The 20,846-nt window shown below is 49.9% G+C and overlaps 1 protein-coding gene across 1 annotated transcript; it reads left to right on the top strand.

Moving 5' to 3' along the window:
- Positions 1-2,975: 2,975 nt before the first annotated feature.
- On the top strand, positions 2,976-5,227 carry CALML3 (calmodulin like 3). The gene has a single exon (XM_010366493.2). It carries the CDS (start codon positions 4,049-4,051, stop codon positions 4,496-4,498), a length of 450 nt encoding a protein of 149 aa, XP_010364795.1. The 5' UTR covers positions 2,976-4,048; the 3' UTR covers positions 4,499-5,227.
- The last annotated feature ends 15,619 nt before the right edge of the window (positions 5,228-20,846 follow it).

Here is a 20,846-nt window from a genome sequence, read left to right as displayed (position 1 = left end):
TACTTAAATATTTAAATATTTATCGGTTTTAGTTGCGAACACGGTAAATATTGATATATATATATATATATATATATATATATATACCCCACATCAACACGAGTTCTTTGGAGTCCCCAATAATTTTTAAATGTTTTAACGGATCCTGAGACCAAAATAATATCTATTCTGTAGGGAAAGGAGTTGCTATATTGGGGTGAGAGGCTGCAGGGAGAGAGTTAAACAGAAAACATAAAACATTCCCTCTGTCAGTTTCCCAACGAACGAGTTGCAACAGTCTGGCCCATCATGAGGCAGTCCTGTGAGTCACTGTGCACTAAGCAATGCTGTCTAAAATCCTGAGTCCTCTTTTTTTTCCTGTTTTTTTGTTTGTTTGTTTGTTTGTTTGTTTTCTGAGATGGGGTCTTGCTCTGTCTCCCAGGCTGGAGTGCAAGTTGCACGATCTTGGCTCACTGCAACCTCCACCTCCCTGGTTCAAGCAATTCTCCTGCCTCAGCCTCCTGAGTAGCTGGGATTACAGGCACCAGCCACCATGCTCGGCTAATTGTACTTTTAGTAGAGGTTTCACCACATTGGCCAGGCTGGTCTCGAACTCCCGACCTCAAGTGATCCGCCCGCCTCGGCCTCCCAAAATGGTGGGATTACGGGTGTGAGCCACTGCGCCTGGCACTAAGTCCTCTTTCAATGTGCCTATTTGAGAAAGACATTTAGGTAAAAGCTAATGTTTGAGCCACAGAGCCATGACCCAGAAACCAGCAGGTACCCGTTGGCCTCTCATCCTGGTCCTTGGTCAAGTGGGCAGGAGGTATGAACATATTCCTGTCCTTGTCCATCAGGGCACTGTCTCAGGGCACCGTCTCGGGCTCTCCAGGAGACTGTGTCGGCCACATGCCAGGGTCCCTCGGTGCTCCTGCCTCCTGTGACTGCCGCTGTATTCCTTCATGAAGATGTCCCTCCAGTCCCTAGGCAGGTAAAGTAGAAGAAAAATACCTTCTAGAAGCCTCTTTCCACTAGACTGTCACTCTGGCAGTCAAATAGGGGGAGTGCTTATTGGTTATTAATTATTCTACTTTTCTATACATAATAATAGCTATCACCACAGTCTCATATCTCTGAGAGATATAAAGCTGACCATATTACCAGGCCCTCCGCATTACCTAACCTCAGAGAAAGAGAAAGAATATTGGGAGTTCAGTAAGGTATGGAATACTTTTTATTAGGGATGGTTTTTGAATCTTCAGTCATTTCCCCTAATAATGGAAATGATATATGGCAAATGTAAAAGATTTTTAAATGGGCAAAGATACTATATTTATAAGAAAAGTAAAAGCACTTATAATCCTATTATCCAAAGTATCCACTATTAAGAGTTTGGTACGTGATTATCTGGGCTTTTCTTCTGTTAATGTATATAAATAAACATATACAAATGTTTAATACATGAAATCGTATCACACATACAGTTTTCTATCTGCTTGTAAAAAGTTTTCCACGGAGACCTTTCCATCACTATATCCTCATCCTCATTTTAAAGGCTGTGTATTATTTCACAGTGCAGAGGAAAGTCTTTTAAAGGCTGTGTATTATTTCACGGTGGGGAGGAAAGTCTTTTAAAGGCTGTGTGTTATTTCACGGTGGGGAGGAAAGTCTTTTAAAGGCTGTGTGTTATTTCACGGTGTGGAGGAAAGTTCAGGTATTTGTTACTAACCTGCTATTATTGGATATTCGGGTGATCTAGAGTGGAGATACTTAAATATTTTTAAAGTGCTTTTGGGAAGTGAATTCTAATACTCAGGCATCAGGCACCAGTGTACAATCAAAAGCCTCTCTCAGAAGGCGACAGAAGGTCCCCATGTCCCAGAATTAGCTCCAAAAAAACCCAAAATGAAAAACGGACCTTGATCTCCCACTGAATTTTTCACAGAGTGACCTTGAGCAACCTGTGTGTGCAGCCTAGCCTTTGCTGGGTCTCCCCACCACAAAAGAGCTCTCCAGAATATTCGAGGAGGGCTAGGACTCCCAGGAACAAAGCACTCGCTCTTTCTTGCACAGCCCCCGGTTGGACAAGAGCTGTAACCTGGGCCCAGGGTACGCTCCCAGCCTGCAAATGGAGATGCTGCCTCATTATTCTCTCTAAATTTAAACTTTATTACGAGCCCCTCTCCTACCCCAGAAAGTCCCGGCCAGCCCATCTCCCCACTCCCCTAGAGCTGTTGGGGTGTGAGGTCTCAGGCAAGGCCAAACATTCTGGGGCAGGGAAAGAAGGGGAGGGTGGGTTCTGGTTACCAAAGTGTTGCCCACACACGTGGCTTCCAAGATGCCCATCACTCGCTCCCTCCACCCACCCCTGGGCCCCAGGGCTCTTTGCCAGGACTGCCTGTGGCCGCCACATCCCCGAGCCCTGCTGCTCTGGGGGTCCACAAACTTCTCTTCTAAAGGAAAAGATTCCATGGGGATGGAGGGATTCTTCAACCTTCTTGCTTCCTCCTGCCCAAACCCTCAGGACCCAGGCTTTGTGGGTCCTTCAGGCAGGAAGGAAGGTGTCTTGCAGGTGGCTTCAATTTTCCCCCTACCACAGACCCCTCCACACCAGAAGGACAGACTTGCCTCTACCTGAGTAGATAAGGGAAGGAAATCCAGAGAGAAAATAAATGAATATCCAAGCCCTTCTCCTGCCATAGTCTCTCCCCGGCAAGTCCAGGTCCTTGAAAGGACACTTTCTTTCCCATTCAGGTCTCGGCCCCACCCCCACACACCCAGCAAAACATAGAGTGGGCCCCACGTTTCTCCCCCAGTGTGGATTTCCTGGATTCCCACAGGTGAAGCGCCTGCTCCTGCCTCTTTGGGGGTCATGTCCCCAGGCCCCCTGGGAGTGGGACCCGAGTGTGTGCTGTGAACACCCCACCAGCCCCCTGAGCCGGTCTCCTCCTGGAGAGGCCCTCTCCTCAGCCCCAGCTCCATGATCCCTGGAGCTCCTGGGGCACTGCGGACTAGACGATGAAGTGGGACTTCCTGACTGAGCCCTTCAAGGGCTCCTTTGTCTCTCCTCCTTGTCCCCTCCCTCACGGGCCTGCAGCCCCACTGATCATCTGCCAGCCCTTGGCCCCGCCATGCCCACTCCAGCCTAGACGGCTGCTTCTCAGAAGAGGGTCTGTCCTTGACCAGGCCGAAAGGTGACCTCGGGGTCCTGTCCATCACCACCTTGTATGTCCGTCAGCATGTATCAATAATCCCTAATTGCCTTGTTTGCATTCCTCGATTAGTTTACCTGCAAACTAGCTGTCTTGCTAGTTAACCTCACGAGAACTGGGGGTAGCTTGCCCCTCCCACTGTGTTCCCAGCTTCCAGAGTGACACTGCACATAGTAGGCACTCAATAAATATCTGTGAAAGGGTGGATGAGTAAATGGGTTGGAGGAAACCCCTCCTTATTCATGTCCATTCTGAAGATAAGAAAACTCCCTGCTTCTACCTGAAGGAAAAACCTTCCTCCTCCAAAAACCCTCAGATGCTATATAAGGCTTTAGAAACCAAAGGCAAGGAAGTTTCTTCCATCTGCCTTTCATCCTGCAAAAAGCCCTCCACTCAAGGGAAGAAAGGGCACTGGAGTTAATTGAGTGGGAGACAGGGGGCAGGTGGGAGATCTGGAGGGAGGAGAGAAAGGGGAATTCAGGAGGAAGGAGTCCAGCGTGGATTGCTCCAAAGCTTGCCCACCACGCCCTGACTGCAGGTGTGACTCCGGGGCCCCTGTGGCTCTGCTGGGTCCGGGTGCAGGCAGGCACAGAGGTGCTGGCGTCAGCTCAATTCGCAGGCCCTGGACTCCTGTCTAAACAGGACAGGCCCGGGCAACCGCAGGGCAGGGGCGTCTGCCAATGATGGGGGAGGACTCTGCTGCTTCTTAAGCTCCAGCGACTCAAGCCAGGGCGAGACAGCCCGCCGGCCGCCGGATCTCCACCTGCCACCCCAGAGCTGGGACAGCAGCCGGGCTCCGGCACTGGGAGGGAGACCCCGCCGTGGCCTCTTCTGCCACCCACGCCCCCAGCCCTGGCATGGCCGACCAGCTGACAGAGGAGCAGATCACAGAATTCAAGGAGGCCTTCTCCCTGTTTGACAAGGACGGGGACGGCTGCATCACCACCGGCGAGCTGGGCACGGTCATGCGCTCCCTGGGCCAGAACCCCACGGAGGCCGAGCTGCGGGACATGTTGAGTGAGATCGACCGGGACGGCAACGGCACCGTGGACTTCCCCGAGTTCCTGGGCATGATGGCCAAGAAGATGAAGGACACGGACAACGAGGAGGAGATCCGCGAGGCCTTCCGCGTGTTCGACAAGGACGGCAACGGCTTCGTCAGCGCCGCCGAGCTGCGCCACGTCATGACCCGGCTGGGGGAGAAGCTGAGTGACGAGGAGGTGGACGAGATGATCCGGGCCGCAGACACGGATGGAGACGGACAGGTGAACTACGAGGAGTTTGTCCGTGTGCTGGTGTCCAAGTGAGGCCGGCGCCCACCATGCTCCTGGGCGCCCACTCGGCCCGCAGGGCAGGAACCCCGGGCCTCTAGCCTCCTCCTCCATCCCCGCTGCCTCCCCGGGGCACGGTGGCGTCTTCCTGGGCGTGGTTGATTCCGCCCACCTCTCTGCATCCCACTTCCCGCATCTCTTCTCTGCTCTCCTGCCGACCTTCCCACCTGCTCCTCTGAATGACATGGAACTCTCCCGCTCCAAGCAAACCGTGAAACCCTCCCCACTCGGGAGAAGCAGAGCTGACCTTAGGACCAAGCACCAGGGCAGGTTGCGCTGACTCTGCGGCCAGTCAGGATGGACACAGGGTGACCCCTTAGAGCACCCAGGCAAGAGCCCTAACAGGCACCCAATGCCCAGGCCAGGGCGGCTGCAGCCCTCAGCCCACGCCAGGATATCCGCAGGCTCCTGGACTGGAGGCTCCCTCCGCAGTCGGATTCTGGAGGGTGGGAGGCCTCTTGGCCTGCAGTAAGGGGTGCTGATGGGGACTGTGGCCACAGAGGTTAGGCCTCCTGAAAACAGCACTGCCTTCCACGCTGCCCCAGCTTGCCCCTTTCCTTGTCGGCCAACCCGCCGTGATTCATCCTCTGAAGCTGGGAGTGAAACCGGGTCAGCTGTAACCTGTTCCTATTCATCTGGAAGGAGGGAGGCTTGGAAGAGCAGGGGAGGGGAGCCGCAGGGAAATAAATGAGATATTCGTTCTTATTTCATTTTCTTTTTTCTGGTTCCCATGGAAATGATCCTTGTTAAATTCAGGGTTGAAACGAGGCGGGAATCTCCATTTTTGTGCTTTTTGAAAATGCAATGAATTCCTATGGGGGGGGGGGGTGCGGTGCCTTAGAGAGAGAGAAGTCTGGATGAGGGAAATCTTGAATATTCTCAATCAAATGGATACGCTGGCAGCAAAGAGTGGTTAAAAGTCCATCAGGACTTGAAAGACCTGAGTCCATTATGTTGAGAAGGGACCTGCTGATTGCTTTTATTCCCCTTGGCAAGTGCTCCCTGGTTGTGAAGTGCCAGGCACTGGAAGATGGTGAGGGGCTGGGGGGCACAATGGGCACACACAGTGTAAGAGCCATTCAGAGGTATTAGTCCTGCCCTAGCCCTGCAAGCGGCCGGCAACACCCAGAGAAGGTTGAAGGGGCCCTGCCAGAGATCCCTGCAGTTCTAAAGGGAGGTGTGTTTTGCAGGGTGGGCCCTAGACGGAGCTCATCAGAAAAGGCCATGGTGGATGCATCCTCTCTCCCTGACACCCCAACCCGACCCACCACCACCCGGTGTTTCCTCCTTTGTAAAACAAAGAACTGGGCCCCAGCCCCGGCCTTGCCATCATCACTGTGCCACTGGGACCTCCAGGACGACAATACCCTCCTGCCACCTGCTTGGGCTCAGGGCACCATCAAGCACTTGGCCTGCATAGACACTTGGCACTTGCCCCTGTGGGGCAGCCACTATTATTACCTTCCTTATCTTACAAACAAGGAAGTGGAGACACAGAGGGATTCAGAAAGCAGCCCTGGGTCCCGCCAGTGGGTAAGAGTCAGAGCTGGGATTTTAGTCAGGCCTGTGCCCCAACCACTCAGCTACAGGCCCACCACCAACCTGTGCCCCCACCATGGTGATTACACTAGTGCCTCCCTCCAGCACTTGTGAGGAGCCAGAGCAACATTCTTAACACACCTGGCATGTAGTAGGTGCTTCATAAATGACAGCTACTATTACTATCACCTTAAAGTTCCCTTCCTGCTCTAATACTGCAAGGCTTTCCGGGGTAGCCACCCCTCTCCATAGCTGGAGAACAAAACAAGAGCAGAAAGGGACAGAAGCAGGTGCCCTGGGGCTGGATTCCTGAGAGGATGCTGGATGGTGGGGTCTCAGGTGAGCACTGGCCCAGGGCAAGTGTAACTGCAGGTACTCCTGTTGGGGGAATAGAAGCAGAGGGCAAGCTAAGCCTCAGCTTGCTGAGCAAATCCCCACCCCTCTCTGCCACTCTCAGGAGTTGGGGTTGATTGGACACATCCTGAGGAAGATTTGGGAACAAGCCTCATAAACCCTTGGACAGGGTGTCTAGTGGTCATTGGGCAGCAGCTCCCCAGGGGGTGGGGCTGTGAGCAGGAGGGGCAGGAAGAAGCCCCCACATGGCTACTGACCACCGGCCAAAAGGAACAGGACATCGGGCCTGAGCACCTTTTGTAGAATGTCTCGTACATTCTGCAGGAAGGAGAGAAGAAGCCGAGGTCTCCCCGCACAGGGCATCTTCGTAGTCACTGTCATACACATGGCTGAGGTTTGACATCGAAGCCCCCTCTTCCAGGTGCAGGCTTGAGGAAGCTCTTACATGGGTTGGGACCTAGGCACTGCCAATGCCTGGGCTAGGAGGGCACGCCAGTGTCTTTATTTGTTTTCCTCCCAGCCTCCCAGCGATTCCGCCAGGGCAGGTCTTTTTGCAACCCCACACACCAGTCATTCTGGAGCCACCTGGGCCTGGATTTTGCAGGTGCTGGGAGCCTGTCATCAAGAGCTCTTTGTGCTCAGGCAGGCGCTGGCTTGGGTGGTAGAAAGGTCCTACCTACTCTCAGCTTAGAGCTGGCAGCCCCAGGTCCTCTCTGAGGGGGAGTCCTCAGAAGCAGAGTAGGAAATGGAGGTGTCTTCTTTGTATACAGACAGGAGCCCAAGGCAGCAAGGTCAAAGTGGGTCCTGTGGCAAAACCCCTCCCCCTTGGTGTTCAAACACTTTTTTTTTTTTCTTTTTGAGGTAGGATCTTACTCTGTCACCCAGGCTGGAGTGCAGTGGTGCAATCACAGCTCACTGCAGCCTCAACCTCCCAAGCTCAAATGATGGTCCCATCTCGACCTCCCGAGCTCAACTGATCATCCTACCTCAACCCCTAGAGTAGCTGGGACTGACGCGTGCCACCATGACCCACTAATTAAAAAAAAAATTGCAGGGGGGAGGTCTCTGTGTTGCCCAGTCTTGCCCAAACTCCTGGCCTGAAGTGATTCTCCTGCCTCGGCTTCCCAAAGTGCTGGGATTACAGGCATGAGCCACTGTGCCCGGGCTTGAATATGATTGTTCAGTAACATCTTCTGTCATCCCTTCTCCTTGAAACTGGGTCACTGCCCTCACCACAGTGAGTGCGGCCTGCTGCCACATGGCTCCACCTCCTCCCAACCTTCTGTGTTGGGGTAAGGAAGGCCAGGCCAGAGGGAGACGCAGCCCTGACAATGCTCTCTGACACTGCCCCGTCTGCCTCAAGGGGTGTGATGCCCAGGGAATTCCCTGCCCTCACCAGTGGACCCCAAACCCACAGTGTGGATGCGTCTCTCACCGCGCTAGCATTGCTGACCTCCACGGCATGGCATCAGCTACTCTACTCAGTTTACCCATGGCAGTGGCTGCGCCCTCTCACACAACAGCCTCAGGATCCAGGCCTACCTGGGGCACACCTGGGCCTGTCTTTAGCTTCCTCCCCATCTCCCTTTATATTATTTTCTCTTCTTTTCTCCCACCCTGGTCAGCACTTCCAAAGAGCCTGCCCCAAACCCAGATGTCAAGGTGAACTTTTGTGTTGGTAAAATGCTGCCAGGGGTGGGTGCTTGCCTGTTGGACATGGGCAAAGGGAGGCCTGGCGGCTGGAGCAGGAGGAAGGAGCCACCCAAAAGGGCATACAGGGCTCCCCAGAGGAACCCAGCCCTGCGGGTGGAGATTTCTTCCGCCCTGTGTTCTTCTGCAGCAGAGACTTAGAGGCAGTTGCCCAACTGGCATCTCCCTTTCCTTTCAGTCATTGAATAACCGGATTTAAACAACCTGCCTTCATCCCCCAAAAAGGTGCAATCTGACTGCAGCTCAAAACAACATTCCAGCCATCCTAGGGGAAAGGAATTTATAAATATTACCTTGGCTTCCATGTGCTTTCACTGAGCTCCCTCATAAATCAGAACTTGGGGCTTCTGCACTCCCAGACTATATAAAGCTCGCCTCTGACTCCCGTGTTTCCAATTTTAAATCAAATGCAGCCCAGCCCTGCCGGCTCCTGTTTATCCTCAAAGATTCCAAGGGCCTGTTCAAAGGCTCCCAGAACCAGCCAGCTAAAAATGACCCATGGCTTCCGCTTGAGAAATGTAGTATCAAAATTCGTGTATGGGGTGAGACTGCTCCATGGAGAATGGTAGCAATGGGGAATATGAGTTGTGTTTCTCCACCAAAAAACAAAGGTACATAAAGTAAGATAAAAACCAAAACCACCTCTGAGAAAGGTCTGGCCCCAAACCATGTGTCAACCTCCTCACCATCTTGCTTTTCCGGTAGTCGTTTCCATAGCAACAGGTTCTCAGATCGGAGTTTGGACTGGGCAAGAAAGGGAAGTGCCCGGGAAAGGCCTCCTCTGAGCCCTTTCTAACAGGAACAAGGTTGGGTGCTGAGTACTAGGTGGGACAAGCACCTTCCTCAAAGTGCAGGGAAGTGAGAAGCTTGAAACAGGCCTGGAAACAATGGCAGGGTTTCCATAATCAGAGGAGAAAGTACCTATTGGAATAATAACAGAAGGAACCACATGCAGTCCCCTAAACACCTTCTTTAGGTCTTTCATGTCTTTGCAGTGTGTGCAGAACTACCTGGGAGGGGAGAGGAGCCAGGCTTTTAGCACATAAGGAGATGAACATCTGAAGGGTGAACATCAGGTGGGCCTAGGCCTTGGAGAGCCAACTGAGTGGCCCTGCACACCTTGGGGAGCTGAACATCCAGGGAGTGACTTCCTGAAGACTGACCACATGTGACCCTGCTGGCCCATGGTGAAGTTCATCTCCTGTCATCACTAAACAAACCAGTCTCATATATAGCTCACTGCATACCTGAAGACTCTGGTCTGAAGGCCCCCCACGATAGAAGCTCAGCCCTCACTGGGGCACACTGTTGGGAGGCACCTGTCTTGCATTACATTGCTCCTTTAATCCTCTGAATAAGTCAGTGCAGTAGCTTGTTTTAGCCTGTTTCAGAGAAGAAAAGATTAAGACTTTGAGACCTTGAATAACTTCTCCAAGGCAGTGTATCTAGTGTATCACAGTTTGACCCTGGGTCTGACCAGCCCCAAAGCTTGCACCCTTCCCACTGTGCCAGAGAGGAGTTCTCAGAGCAAGGAGCCTGAGACCGAGAGGCGCTGAGCTCACAGAGGCAGTGGGTGCTGGAGAGACCTCGGTAGGAAAGGCTTGGAAGTGGGAAACAGCTGTCAGGCAAGATTTGTCTGGGCAGAGAGGACCTAGAGAAAAGAAAAGGCATTGATCGATGCCAGGAATATCCAGGAGCCACAGGACCCATCGTGTCTGGGTGTGGGCATCTGTAGAGGGAGTGCTGGTGGACTGCCCACTTGCCATGTGAAACATGATGTCTCACTGCCCCTCTGGCCCACCACTGGACCCCATGCAGGTGCTGGGGCCTCTGCAGTCCCAGCAAATAAGAGGGAATCCTGCAGTGGGCACATCTTTGAGATCCCAGTCTGCTCCCTGCCCTGCACAGGTGCATCTGTCTGCAGCCAAAGTGCTGCACAAACCTTCGCCATTCATTATTGCAGAGCAGCTGTGAGATGTTGAGCTTCTTAGCTTCTCATCCAAGCTCACATCTTGGGGTGCAGATGATGGGCAGTCAGAAAAAGCCACATGACCCTATTATGGTTGAATTGTGTCCCCCCACTTCCAAAAACTCAATATGTTGAAGTCCTCCCCACCAGGACCTCAGAACATGACCTAATTTGGAGATAGAGTCTTTACAGGGATAATCAAGCTAAAACGAGGTCATGGAGTGGGACTTCAGCCAATATAACCTTGTCAGAGTGGACACGTGGACACACGTGCCCAGTGGGAAGACAGTGGGAAGACACAGGGAGAAGACAGCGTCCACAGTCCCAGGAGAGAGGCCTAGAACATCCCCTCCCCACAGTCCTCTGGAAGGAACCAACCCTGCCAGCACCTCGACCTTGGACTTCCAGCCTCCAGGACTGCGGACAAGACCTTTCTGTGGTTGAAGCATCTGGTCTGTGGTGCTTTGTTATGGCAGCCCCCAAGCATCCACTGTAAGGGATATTCAGGTGTATTCATGGCCTCTCTCCCTGCTCCAAGGTCCACAAGGGCTACTGGGGACTTGGTCCAGAGCTGTCCTTTGTCCGAGTCCAATTTCGACTTCATAGTGACTCCCTGGGGGACGCTTCCCAAGAGGAGGTGTCCGCCATGGCTCAGCACGTGGAGGGGGCAGAGTGAGTACCGGGAAAGACTCCACAGAGAAGGGACTTGCCCACCCGGTCTGCAGGGCAGCCAGGCCAAGGCGTCCGAGGCTGAAGCAGTGTGGGAAAAGGCACAGGGCCCGAAGCAGGCCTTCTTCTCCTCTTCAGTGATCACTTCCTACCCATCCTGATGCCCTTGGTCCTGATGTCAAATCCTCTAGGAAGCCCCTCCTGACTTTCCAAGCCCTGACCTCCGGCCTCAGGCTGGACTGGAGACCCTGCACCTGCACATCTGGAATCCAGGCACTCACCTCGATCCAGTCCCACGAGGGTTTCTTTTCCACCTTGCTCCCCACTGAAGCATCAGCTCCTCTTGTTAGCGTCTTCTCAGTGAAGATCTAAAGCAGAACCTGGCTTAGTGGCCGTTTGAGCGCGCCTGTGGATTGGATGCATGGAGCAGTCTGGTGTGCTCTGGGAGGAGATGCTGGCGAGGACGGTGGGGAGGCAGGTGTGCCGGGCGATGACGCCCACCCACTGCCATCCTGCGGAGCCTGGGCTCCACTCCAGGGGCAGTGGGCAGTCGTGGGTCACATGTGTGCAGGAGGCAGATGGGGAGCATGCTGGCAGCTGTTAGGGGTTGAAGATTAGGGTCGGGGTGAGACAGGGAAACTCATTAGGACGCCTGGGAACAGCGCAAGTGAGAGACCTGGGCTTGAAGCAAGGTTGTAGCAACCGGGAGCAAATGATGTCAGAAAAAGGAAAATGGGTTGCAATTATATTTTGATGGTTGGAGGACGTGAGAGGGGGGATCAGATGATAAATTCTAGGTTTTCGTTGATTTTCAGGTAATAGGATTTCCAAATAAAAGAATGGATGAGGTTCCCCAGAGAAGGTGCGGAGTATGGAGGGAGATGGTGCACAGATGGGAGGGTCACCGCATGCCCCCACCTCGCTCCCACACAGGTGCACAGGCCCTGTCTCAGGAAAGCCCCTCACGTGGCTTAAGGCTCTGCTGTTGCTGTCTTGAACTCTTAATGAGTTTTGAACAAGGGGCCCCGCATTTTCATTTTGCACTAAGCCCCCCAAACTATGTGCCTGCTCCGCTCACCATATCCCCGAGCTCCCAGAGCAGGGCCCGCCACACCCAGACGCAGACTGTCTCTGCTTCATCAGACCCTCCATCCTCCACGCTGAAGATCAAAGCAGGCTCTTTGCTGATGGGCTGGTGTTCGTTTCCGCCCCGCCTGATGACACAACTTTGGCTTTCTTCTATTAGCTTCTTTGTCCAGAAAGCACCGCTGATTTTATCAGGTTACACACTGAATGGAGGGTGACTAATGAGTGATGGGAGTTGCCTGTGGACTCAGAGAATCCAGATACCCAGCGACGCCTCACTTTGCGCCACCTGCAGGACCCGTCGGCCAGACTGGGCTCGGCTCGTACCTGGTCCTCAGTTTCTCTCTCTGCACAACAGGCTTGAAGCCCCAGAACTTTTCCCTGAACTCTCCGGGCCTAGAGGACAGATGTCATTGGGAAAGAACTTCTAACAACCTGAGTGTGTGGTCAGCCTGCCAGAGGCTCTAAAGGCTCCCCAACATTCTTCCCGGCCGCAGTTATCACCGCGCCAAAGCACAGAAGCTCAGAGAATTGTGATTCTTTCGCTCGGGAAAGAAAATACTTCACAGTGATTGGATTACAGTCTTTCAATTCAGAAAGGGAGGTTAGGCAGAAGGTAAAGAGTTGTTCCTCTTTTCCAGTAGAAATTAAATGGCCTTAAACAAAAAAGTGGTCTTAAACATCAACAGAGAGGATTTTGATTCGATGTGAGGAAGAATTTCACCGTAGCACAGATTTGGAGAGGTCTACAGGGGAAACCAAACTGCAGAACGGTTAACCTGCGTGGGAACCTGGCCTGTGCAGAATAAAAAAGCCTCTTTGTGTTTCCTGAAGTCCTGATCACAGCGCTTTGTGTGGAGACCTCTCCCCATCAAGGCTTACGAGGAATAAGCAAATGCCTGAAGCTATGCATGTACGTTTTTATGGACTATCCCAAGGGATACTAGCTGCGTTTCCAAGAATTAGGCTATCCAAATAAAAATCCTGGTCCAAACTCCCCTACCTAATTTTAAAAGGAAATTTTCCGTTCCTGAATCCAGAGTCTTGGTGGCCTTAGGCAAGCCCCTGGTTCTGCGCCATCACAACTCAAAAAACTGTGCTCCCAAAGGAGACTCGGGGATGGAGTAAGACCCTATCTGTAACCCAAAACCTGTGAGGAAACTTTCGTTTTATTGCCAAATAAAGTCCCTGCTGAAAGGGAACAAAAGCATGCAAAGAGGTTTTGCAATAACCAAGCCTTCTGTTAAAAAAAAAACCTGCAGGGACCTCAGCAAACTCCAAAGAAGGCTAAAAAGAGATTTATTTAAACTAGAACACAGAGGCTTCAGCAAGGCAAATAGAGTGTGATACTGGAAACTATTCCCTTTCACATTCTCTTTCTTTCTTTCTTTCTTTTTTGTTTGTTTGTTTTTTTTTTTTTTTTTTTTGAGACAGAGTCTTGTTCTGTCACCAAAGCTGGAGTGCAGTGACATAATCTCAGCTCACTGCAGCCTCTGCCTCCCAGGTTCAAGTGATTCTCTTGCCTCAGCCTCAGAGTAGCTGGGATTACCGGTGCCAGCCACCATGCCCAGCTAATTTTTATATTTTTAGTAGAGATGGGGTTTCGCCATGTTGGCCAGGCTGGTCTCGAACTCCCGACCTCAGGTGATCCACCCACCACAGCCTCCCAAAGTGCTGTAATTACAGAAGTGAGCCACCGCGGCTGGCCTCACATTCTCATTTCTAAACCTGAATTGGCTCTCTGGAAGGGAAGGTAGTAGGTGTGAAAAGAGAACAGCCCCCCTCAAAAGTAGTGATTCTATCTTTATTGCTATGGCCCCTTTTGCTGTAGTGAACACAAAGATATATTGATGGCATTTAGAGAATGAAAAATCAGAGATTTATTTCAACGCATATTTCATTCATTCATCCCTTCACCAGTCTTACAATTATTTGTTGAGCATCTGCTGTGGACCAGGCCCTGTGCTGTTTACCAGGCACAGACAGCCTCCTGCCTTCAGGTAAGGTTGTTTAATATTACATGTAAACAGGTGTGGCACACATCTTGGAACTAAAATCACTCCAATGCTGACTGTGGGATCCAAAAGAGGACAAAAAAAGCGCACGGTGCATTCGTAATTGTATCAGCGCCATTATTGTGGCTCTTTCTGACAGGTGAGAACTTTAGCTGTGATTATCAGGCCTTGGTAGGAACCACATCCTCCACTTGCAGTCTTACGTCTGATGGTTGTGAGAATTCCACTGTCCAGCCTCTGGCTGCCTACATTTCGAATCTCAGTTCTCTTCCACTTCCACCATCCTTCTAGGGCCCAGCACCGTGGGATGCATCCCATGGATGGCAATAAGGTCACGGGTCCAGAGGGCCCTCGTGCCGCTGTGCCCGTGGGTAGCAGGAGCATTCCTGAGGCTATGTCTACACTGGAGCTTCTGGAGATCACATAAATGTACAAGGAGAGACTACAGACTGCCTCAGGACCACAGTCCCACTGACAGCAGTTGAAACATTAGTTTTGAAAATATTACAAAAACATGACTATGTGAATACACTGTGGGGCTCCTCCCAGAGCCTCGGGAGGGGTCCCACAAAAGAAGGTCTGAAACAGAAGCCGAGTTTCATCATGATGGCTGCATAGCCAGGTGGAGGAAAGGTGAATGTCTACCCTGTTTTCAGCCCTTTGAATATTCTTTTATTTTTTCCTTCAAGACACAGTCTTGCTCTGTCGCCCAGGCTGGAGTGCAGTGGCATGGTCTCGGCTCACTGCAACCTCCACCTCCCGGGTTCAAGCGATTCTCCTACCTCAGCCTCCCAAGTAGCTGGGATTACAGGTGCCTGTCACCATACCCAGCTATTTTTTGTATTTTTAGTAGAGACAGGGTTTCACCGTGTTGGCCAGGCTCGTCTTGAACTCCTCACCTCGTGATCTGCCCGCCTCAGCCTCCCAAAAGGCTGGGATTACTGGTGTGAGCCACTGCACCCGGCCCTTTGTCAAAACAATTAAATTATATTAAATTAAACATTTTTTAAAGTGAAGACTAGAAAGACAACAATGAGAAGATTTACAAGAGAATTAATATTCCTGACCACATTTCCCCCGTGCAGGACAAAGGTCGTCTCAGCTGCCCAGATGCTGCAGCCTAGAGGTTGCCTTAGGTCTGTGTTCAAGAGCTATAAACACAGACTGAAGTCAGGCTTCCTTACCATGGCCAATAAAAGATGTTGTGACGCTAAATCCTTTCTTCTGTGTTTCCATCCGACCTCCTGCCTTCCTCTCTGTGGCCCAACCCAATTTCCCTACATGGGAATTTTCTCTGCCAGACTTTTCATGCTGTCCGTTTTGTATCTCCAACTCTCATTGTCTTTAATTCTCTTGTAAATCTTCTCATTGTTGTTTTTCCAGTCTTCACTTTTTTTAATTTTTGACTTAATGTAATTTAATTTTTTTGACATAAGATCTTGCTCTGTCATCCGAGCTGGAGTGCAGTGGCACAGTCTTGGCTCACTGCAGCCTCAATCTCTCAGGCTCTAGTGATCCTCCTGCCTCAGCCCCACAAGTAGCTAGGACCACAGGTGTGTGCCGCCGCCGCCACGCCCAACTAGTTTTACAGTTTGTTTTTTTGGTTTTTTTTTTTTGCACAGATGGGGTCTAACTATGTTGCCCAGGCTGGTCTCAAACTCCTGGGCTTAAGCGATCCTCTCCCGTCAGCCTCCCAAAGTGCTGGGATTACAGGCTTGAGCCACCAAGCCTGGTCTTTTCTTCACTCTTTAAAGCCTATATTGCTCTGCCACTCCTCTCCTCTCCCATTTTCTTTTTCTTTGTACTCCTCCTTCTCACTCACCCTCCCTCTCTGTCTTCCTTTCATGGTCTCTCTACCTCTAGATCTCCGCCCTCTCTCTTTTTCGCTGCTCTCTGTCTTGGCTCTCTCCCGTAACTACTGCCTTCGTGTCTTCTGTTTCTTCTACTCCTTTTTTTGTTTGTTTGAGACGGAGTTTCACTCTTGTTGCCCAGGCTGGAGTGCTATGGTGCAATCTCAGCTCACTGCAACCTCCGCTTCCCAGGTTTGAGTAATTCTCCTGCCTCAGCCTCCTGCGTAGCTGGAATTATAGGCATGAGCCACCACGCCCAGCTAATTTTTGTATTTTAGTAGAAACAGGGTTTCACCATGTTGGCCAGGCTAGTCTCAAACTCCTGACCTCAGGTGATCCACCCACTTGGCCTCCCAAAGTGTTGAGATTACAGGCTTGAGCCACTGTGACCGGCCTGTTTCTTCTACTCCTGATCCTCTCTCCCCATCTTTCCTCGGTAGCGCCCATTTCTTTCCAAATACAACCCAACCTCCACTCTGTGCTAACATATTTTTCCCTGTTGCTCATCCATTGTTTAAGAATGGCTTTGATCTTGGGACACAGCCTTCATGCAAGTGGTTTTTCCTTCCTGCGGTGAGAAAGCTTCAAGAGCCTTTTTCCTTCAGGCTGTAGAACCTGCAGCAAGCAGAGCTGATCCCAGCTCCTCCGGCTCCTGTTTTCACAGGTCCTGCCCTCCAGAGGAACGTTTCAGGTACATTCTGTATCTCAGACATAATGCAGAAGCCAAGGAGACAGGCACGAGTCAGTTATTTGGGGATCCCTCTAACTGTGTTTAAATTCCATCTGTTTTTGTCTGACTTTCTACAGAAACCTATGCCCTGTATGCTTTATCACTCAGGGAATAAGTTCTGCTGGAAGGTCCTTGATGAGCTATGCAGAGCAAAGTTAAGTCTTGATCCTCAAATAGCTCATTCTCCAGGGTCTGCAGACACAAAACAATCACTGTAAACAAGCAGGGGCGTGTAAGCAACCAGAAGCACAATGCTGACCACAGAGTTGCCTGGTCCGAGAAGGGAGAGCCCAGGGCAAGCCCAGGAATCGCAGAGGAATCGCAGACTCCTTGCAGGAGAGGAGGACTGGACTGCGCCTGAAGGGAGGAGGACACCGTTCACTTCATATCCACAGACCTTCTCTCTTGGCCTAAAACAGGGATGATGTATTTCATATGGAGGAGTTCTGTGTCTCCCCATTGCTCTAGCAAAACTGACTTTTTCTAACCTGCCCTTGAGAGGATTCAAGTAGCAAAAGTTTCTATGGTCTTATCACCACCATTAAAGTCATGACTTCAAAGACAAGAGCTGCATAGATGCATGGAAGGAAATTCCTACTGCCCGACCGTAGGGTACGGACACCCCAAGGGGAAGGCCCTGTTGCTTTAGCTGCTGGTTCAGTCACGTAGCACAGCCCACTGTCTCATTAGGCACCCTGAAAATATTAGATACATGAAATCAATTTGAACAGAATTAATACCACAGGTGGCAGAATTTGGAAGGCCATGAAAGAGAAACCTTCTCCCCAGGTTGAAAGTCAAGGTCTTTCTTGAAGATAGTTTACCCCAAGAGCCAAGGATTTAAAAGTATGCCCATAGGCCGGGCGCGGTGGCTCAAGCCTGTAATCCCAGCACTTTGGGAGGCTGAGACGGGCGGATCACAAGGTCAGGAGATCGAGACTACCCTGGCTAATACGGTGAAACCCCGTCTCTACTAAAGAATACAAAAAACTAGCCGGGCGACGAGGCGGGCGCCTGTAGTCCCAGCTACTTGGGAGGCTGAGGCAGGAGAATGGCGTAAACCCGGGAGGCGGAGCTTGCAGTGAGCTGAGATCCGGCCACCGCACTCCAGCCTGGGCGACAGAGCCAGACTCTGTCTCAAAAAAAAAAAAAAAAAAAAAAGTATGCCCATAATATCCTGCTTTCCAGTTGGTTCAATTTTAAGAACATTTAAGTTCCTGCCATGTGTTAAGAAGTGGGATGGGAGCTTGACTACTGCCTTGCACAACTCAAGGGCACCTTCACAATATGTCCCATGTCTGTGGACAATATGTCACAATATGTCTGCCTGGATGTGTGCTAGGCAAAGATCCTCACATAGAAGACAGAAGATGCAAAAATAAATGGGTTTGTTGGGGTATTTTGTTTTGTTTTGTGTTTTTCGGAAAGTATCTCACTCTGTCACCCAGGCTGGAGTGCAGTGGTGCAATCTCGGCTCACTGTAGACTCCGCCTCCCCAGACTCAAGCGATTCTCCTGCCTCAGCTCCCAGGCCTCCCCCGTCACCAGTAGCTAGGACTACAGATGTGTACCACCACTCCTGGCTAATTTTTGTATTTTTTGTAGAGCCAGGGTTTCGCCATGTTGCTCAGGCTGGTCTGGAGCTCCTGGACTCAAGTGATCTGCCCACCTCAGCCTCCTGAAATGCTAGGACCTCAGGCGTGAGCCACTGTGCCCAGCTGGGGTTGTTGTCTGATAGGTGGAGAGTTACTCCTTGGGATGATGAAATTCTGGAAATGGATGGTGGTGACAGTTCTAGTTTGATTCCATGTGACTTAGTATTGAGACTAAGGCATTGAGACTATGGTATACTTAATGCCACCAAATTATATACCTAAAATGGTAAATTTTATGCTATATATTTACCATGATCAAAATAAACAAAAACAAATGAGAAAAGTCCTTGAACCCAAGAAACTCACAGACCCAGGTGGTAAAGGGTGTAAAATAAAATAAGTGCAATGTGTAAATAGGCATCCACCACCCTAAGATCGCAGAGTCGGGCATGACTGGTTGGCACAGGATAATGAAGTATCAGTAGATACTACACATTGGATGAACAGGGAGCTTTGAGAGGGATGGTAGTACACTGAGTCTGGGAGCAGGGCTAAGAGTTCATTGGCTGAATAGACCCTAGTATCCTCTGGATTACCCTTAGAAGAGCTTGGATCCTGTCTCTCTTGGTCAAGAAGCCTCCATCCACATGGAGAGGGTGGATTTGGAAGGGAATACCAAACAAGTAGGAAGAAAGGGCATTTCTAAAACCAGAAGACTGTCTGCTGGCCAAAGAAGGGTAGAAGAGCCAGAAAGGAGACCGGAGGTGACCCTGGCAGGGTGAGAGCTCCTACAGCGGTTCTTCTGGAGGCCAGTCCAGCGGTGGATTGGGAGTCATGCATGGGCAGGGAAAAGGACTTTAAAATTAAGTAATATCAAGGAAACCCTGTCCCTCCCTGACTCATCTTACAGGCCCCACTCTTTTCCTGCCATTGAGAAATAATGGCTGTAAAACTTAGTGATAACCTGGTTCTTGGGAGTTTGATTACAATCACCTGCTTTGGAGAACAATCAGAGGCCTGAGGGGAAAGGTTTCTAGTCAAGTGTATGGCAGATAACCAAGAATTTTTCTTCCCCTTTCAGGTGAATATTTTAACCCAATATCCACATTTTTCTAACCAGAAATGAAATTGCATGGTGCAAAAATTACTCTTATATTAGGGGAGCAAGAGGACAGAAGATTTGAAATTGGAACATTGCTAAAAAGTCCAAATTTGTTACATCCCAGTTATACTCCCAGGCTTCCAGAAATATCTGGAGAACAGCAATTTATGGAGAGTTCTGTCCACAGACACAGTATGTTTCAGACTTCTGTCTGCTCCTCAGTGACAGAATCACAGAGGCTTAAAAGCAAATAGTCACAAGGGACCCAAGAGTTAAAAGAGTCTAGCTTCCTCATTATAATAGAAACACCACCATACCATGTGCACACTGCTTGGGCATTTAATACATGTTGGCTTTGGATTGTTTAATACAATAACTCTATAAAGTGAGCATTTTATTATTTCCATTTTGTAGATTTTAGAAATGAGGCTCAATGACATAAAATGAGATGCAGTGCCTGGGTCACATTGTTAGAAAATGGGAGCCCAGTTTTTTATTTACTTATTTATTTATTTATTTATTTATTTATTTATTTATTTATTTTTATTATACTTTAAGTTCTAGGGTACATGTGCATAACGTGCAGGTTTGTTACATATGTATATTTGTGCCATGTTGGTGTGCTGCACCCATCAACTCGTCAGCACCCATCAATTCATCATTTATATCATGTATAACTCCCCAGTGCAATCTCTCCCCCCTCCCCCCTCCCCATGATAGACCCCAGTGTGTGATGTTCCCCTTCCCGAGTCCAAGTGATCTCATTGTTCAGTTCCCACCTATGAGTGAGAACATGTGGTGTTTGGTTTTCTCTTCTTGTGATAGTTTGCTAAGAATGATGGTTTCCAGCTGCATCCATGTCCCTACAAAGGACGCAAACTCATCCTTTTTTATGGCTGCATAGTATTCCATGGTGTATATGTGCCACATTTTCTTAATCCAGTCTGTCACAGATGGACATTTGGGTTGATTCCAAGTCTTTGCTATTGTGAATAGTGCCGCAATAAACATACGTGTACATGTGTCTTTGTAGTAGAATAATTTACAATCCTTTGGGTATATACCCAGTAGTGGGATGGCTGGGTCATATGGTACATCTAGTTCTAGATCCTTGAGGAATTGCCATACTGTTTTCCATAATGGTTGAACTAGTTTACAATCCCACCAACAGTGTAAAAGTGTTCCTATTTCTCCACATCCTCTCCAACACCTGTTGTTTCCTGACTTTTGAATGATTGCCATTCTAACTGGTGTGAGATGGTATCTCATTGTGGTTTTGATTTGCATTTCTCTGATGGCGAGTGATGATGAGCATTTTTTCATGTGTCTGTTGGCTGTATGAATGTCTTCTTTTGAGAAATGTCTGTTCATATCCTTTGCCCACTTTTTGATGGGGTTGTTTGTTTTTTTCTTGTATATTTGTTTGAGTTCTTTGCAGATTCTGGATATTAGCCCTTTGTCAGATGAATAGATTGCAAAAATTTTCTCCCATTCTGTAGGTTGCCTGTTCACCCTGATGGTAGTTTCTTTTGCTGTGCAGAAGCTGTTTAGTTTAATTAGATCCCATTTGTCAATTTTGGCTTTTGCTGCCGTTGCTTTTGGTGTTTTAGACATGAAGTCCTTGCCCATGCCTATGTCCTGAATGGTACTACCTAGATTTTCTACTAGGGTTTTTATGGTATTAGGTCTAACATTTAAGTCTCTAA

This window comes from Rhinopithecus roxellana, chromosome 11 (assembly GCF_007565055.1).
Source record: "Rhinopithecus roxellana isolate Shanxi Qingling chromosome 11, ASM756505v1, whole genome shotgun sequence".
Taxonomy (NCBI): Eukaryota; Metazoa; Chordata; class Mammalia; order Primates; family Cercopithecidae; genus Rhinopithecus; species Rhinopithecus roxellana.
Note: the sequence above shows the minus strand (reverse complement) of the source record. Positions and strands in the feature narration are given on the sequence as shown.

Excerpts from the sequence above, each read along its gene's own strand:
- CALML3 (XM_010366493.2), top strand. The coding sequence starts at position 4,049 with ATGGCCGACCAGCTGACAGAGGAGCAGATCACAGAATTCAAGGAGGCC.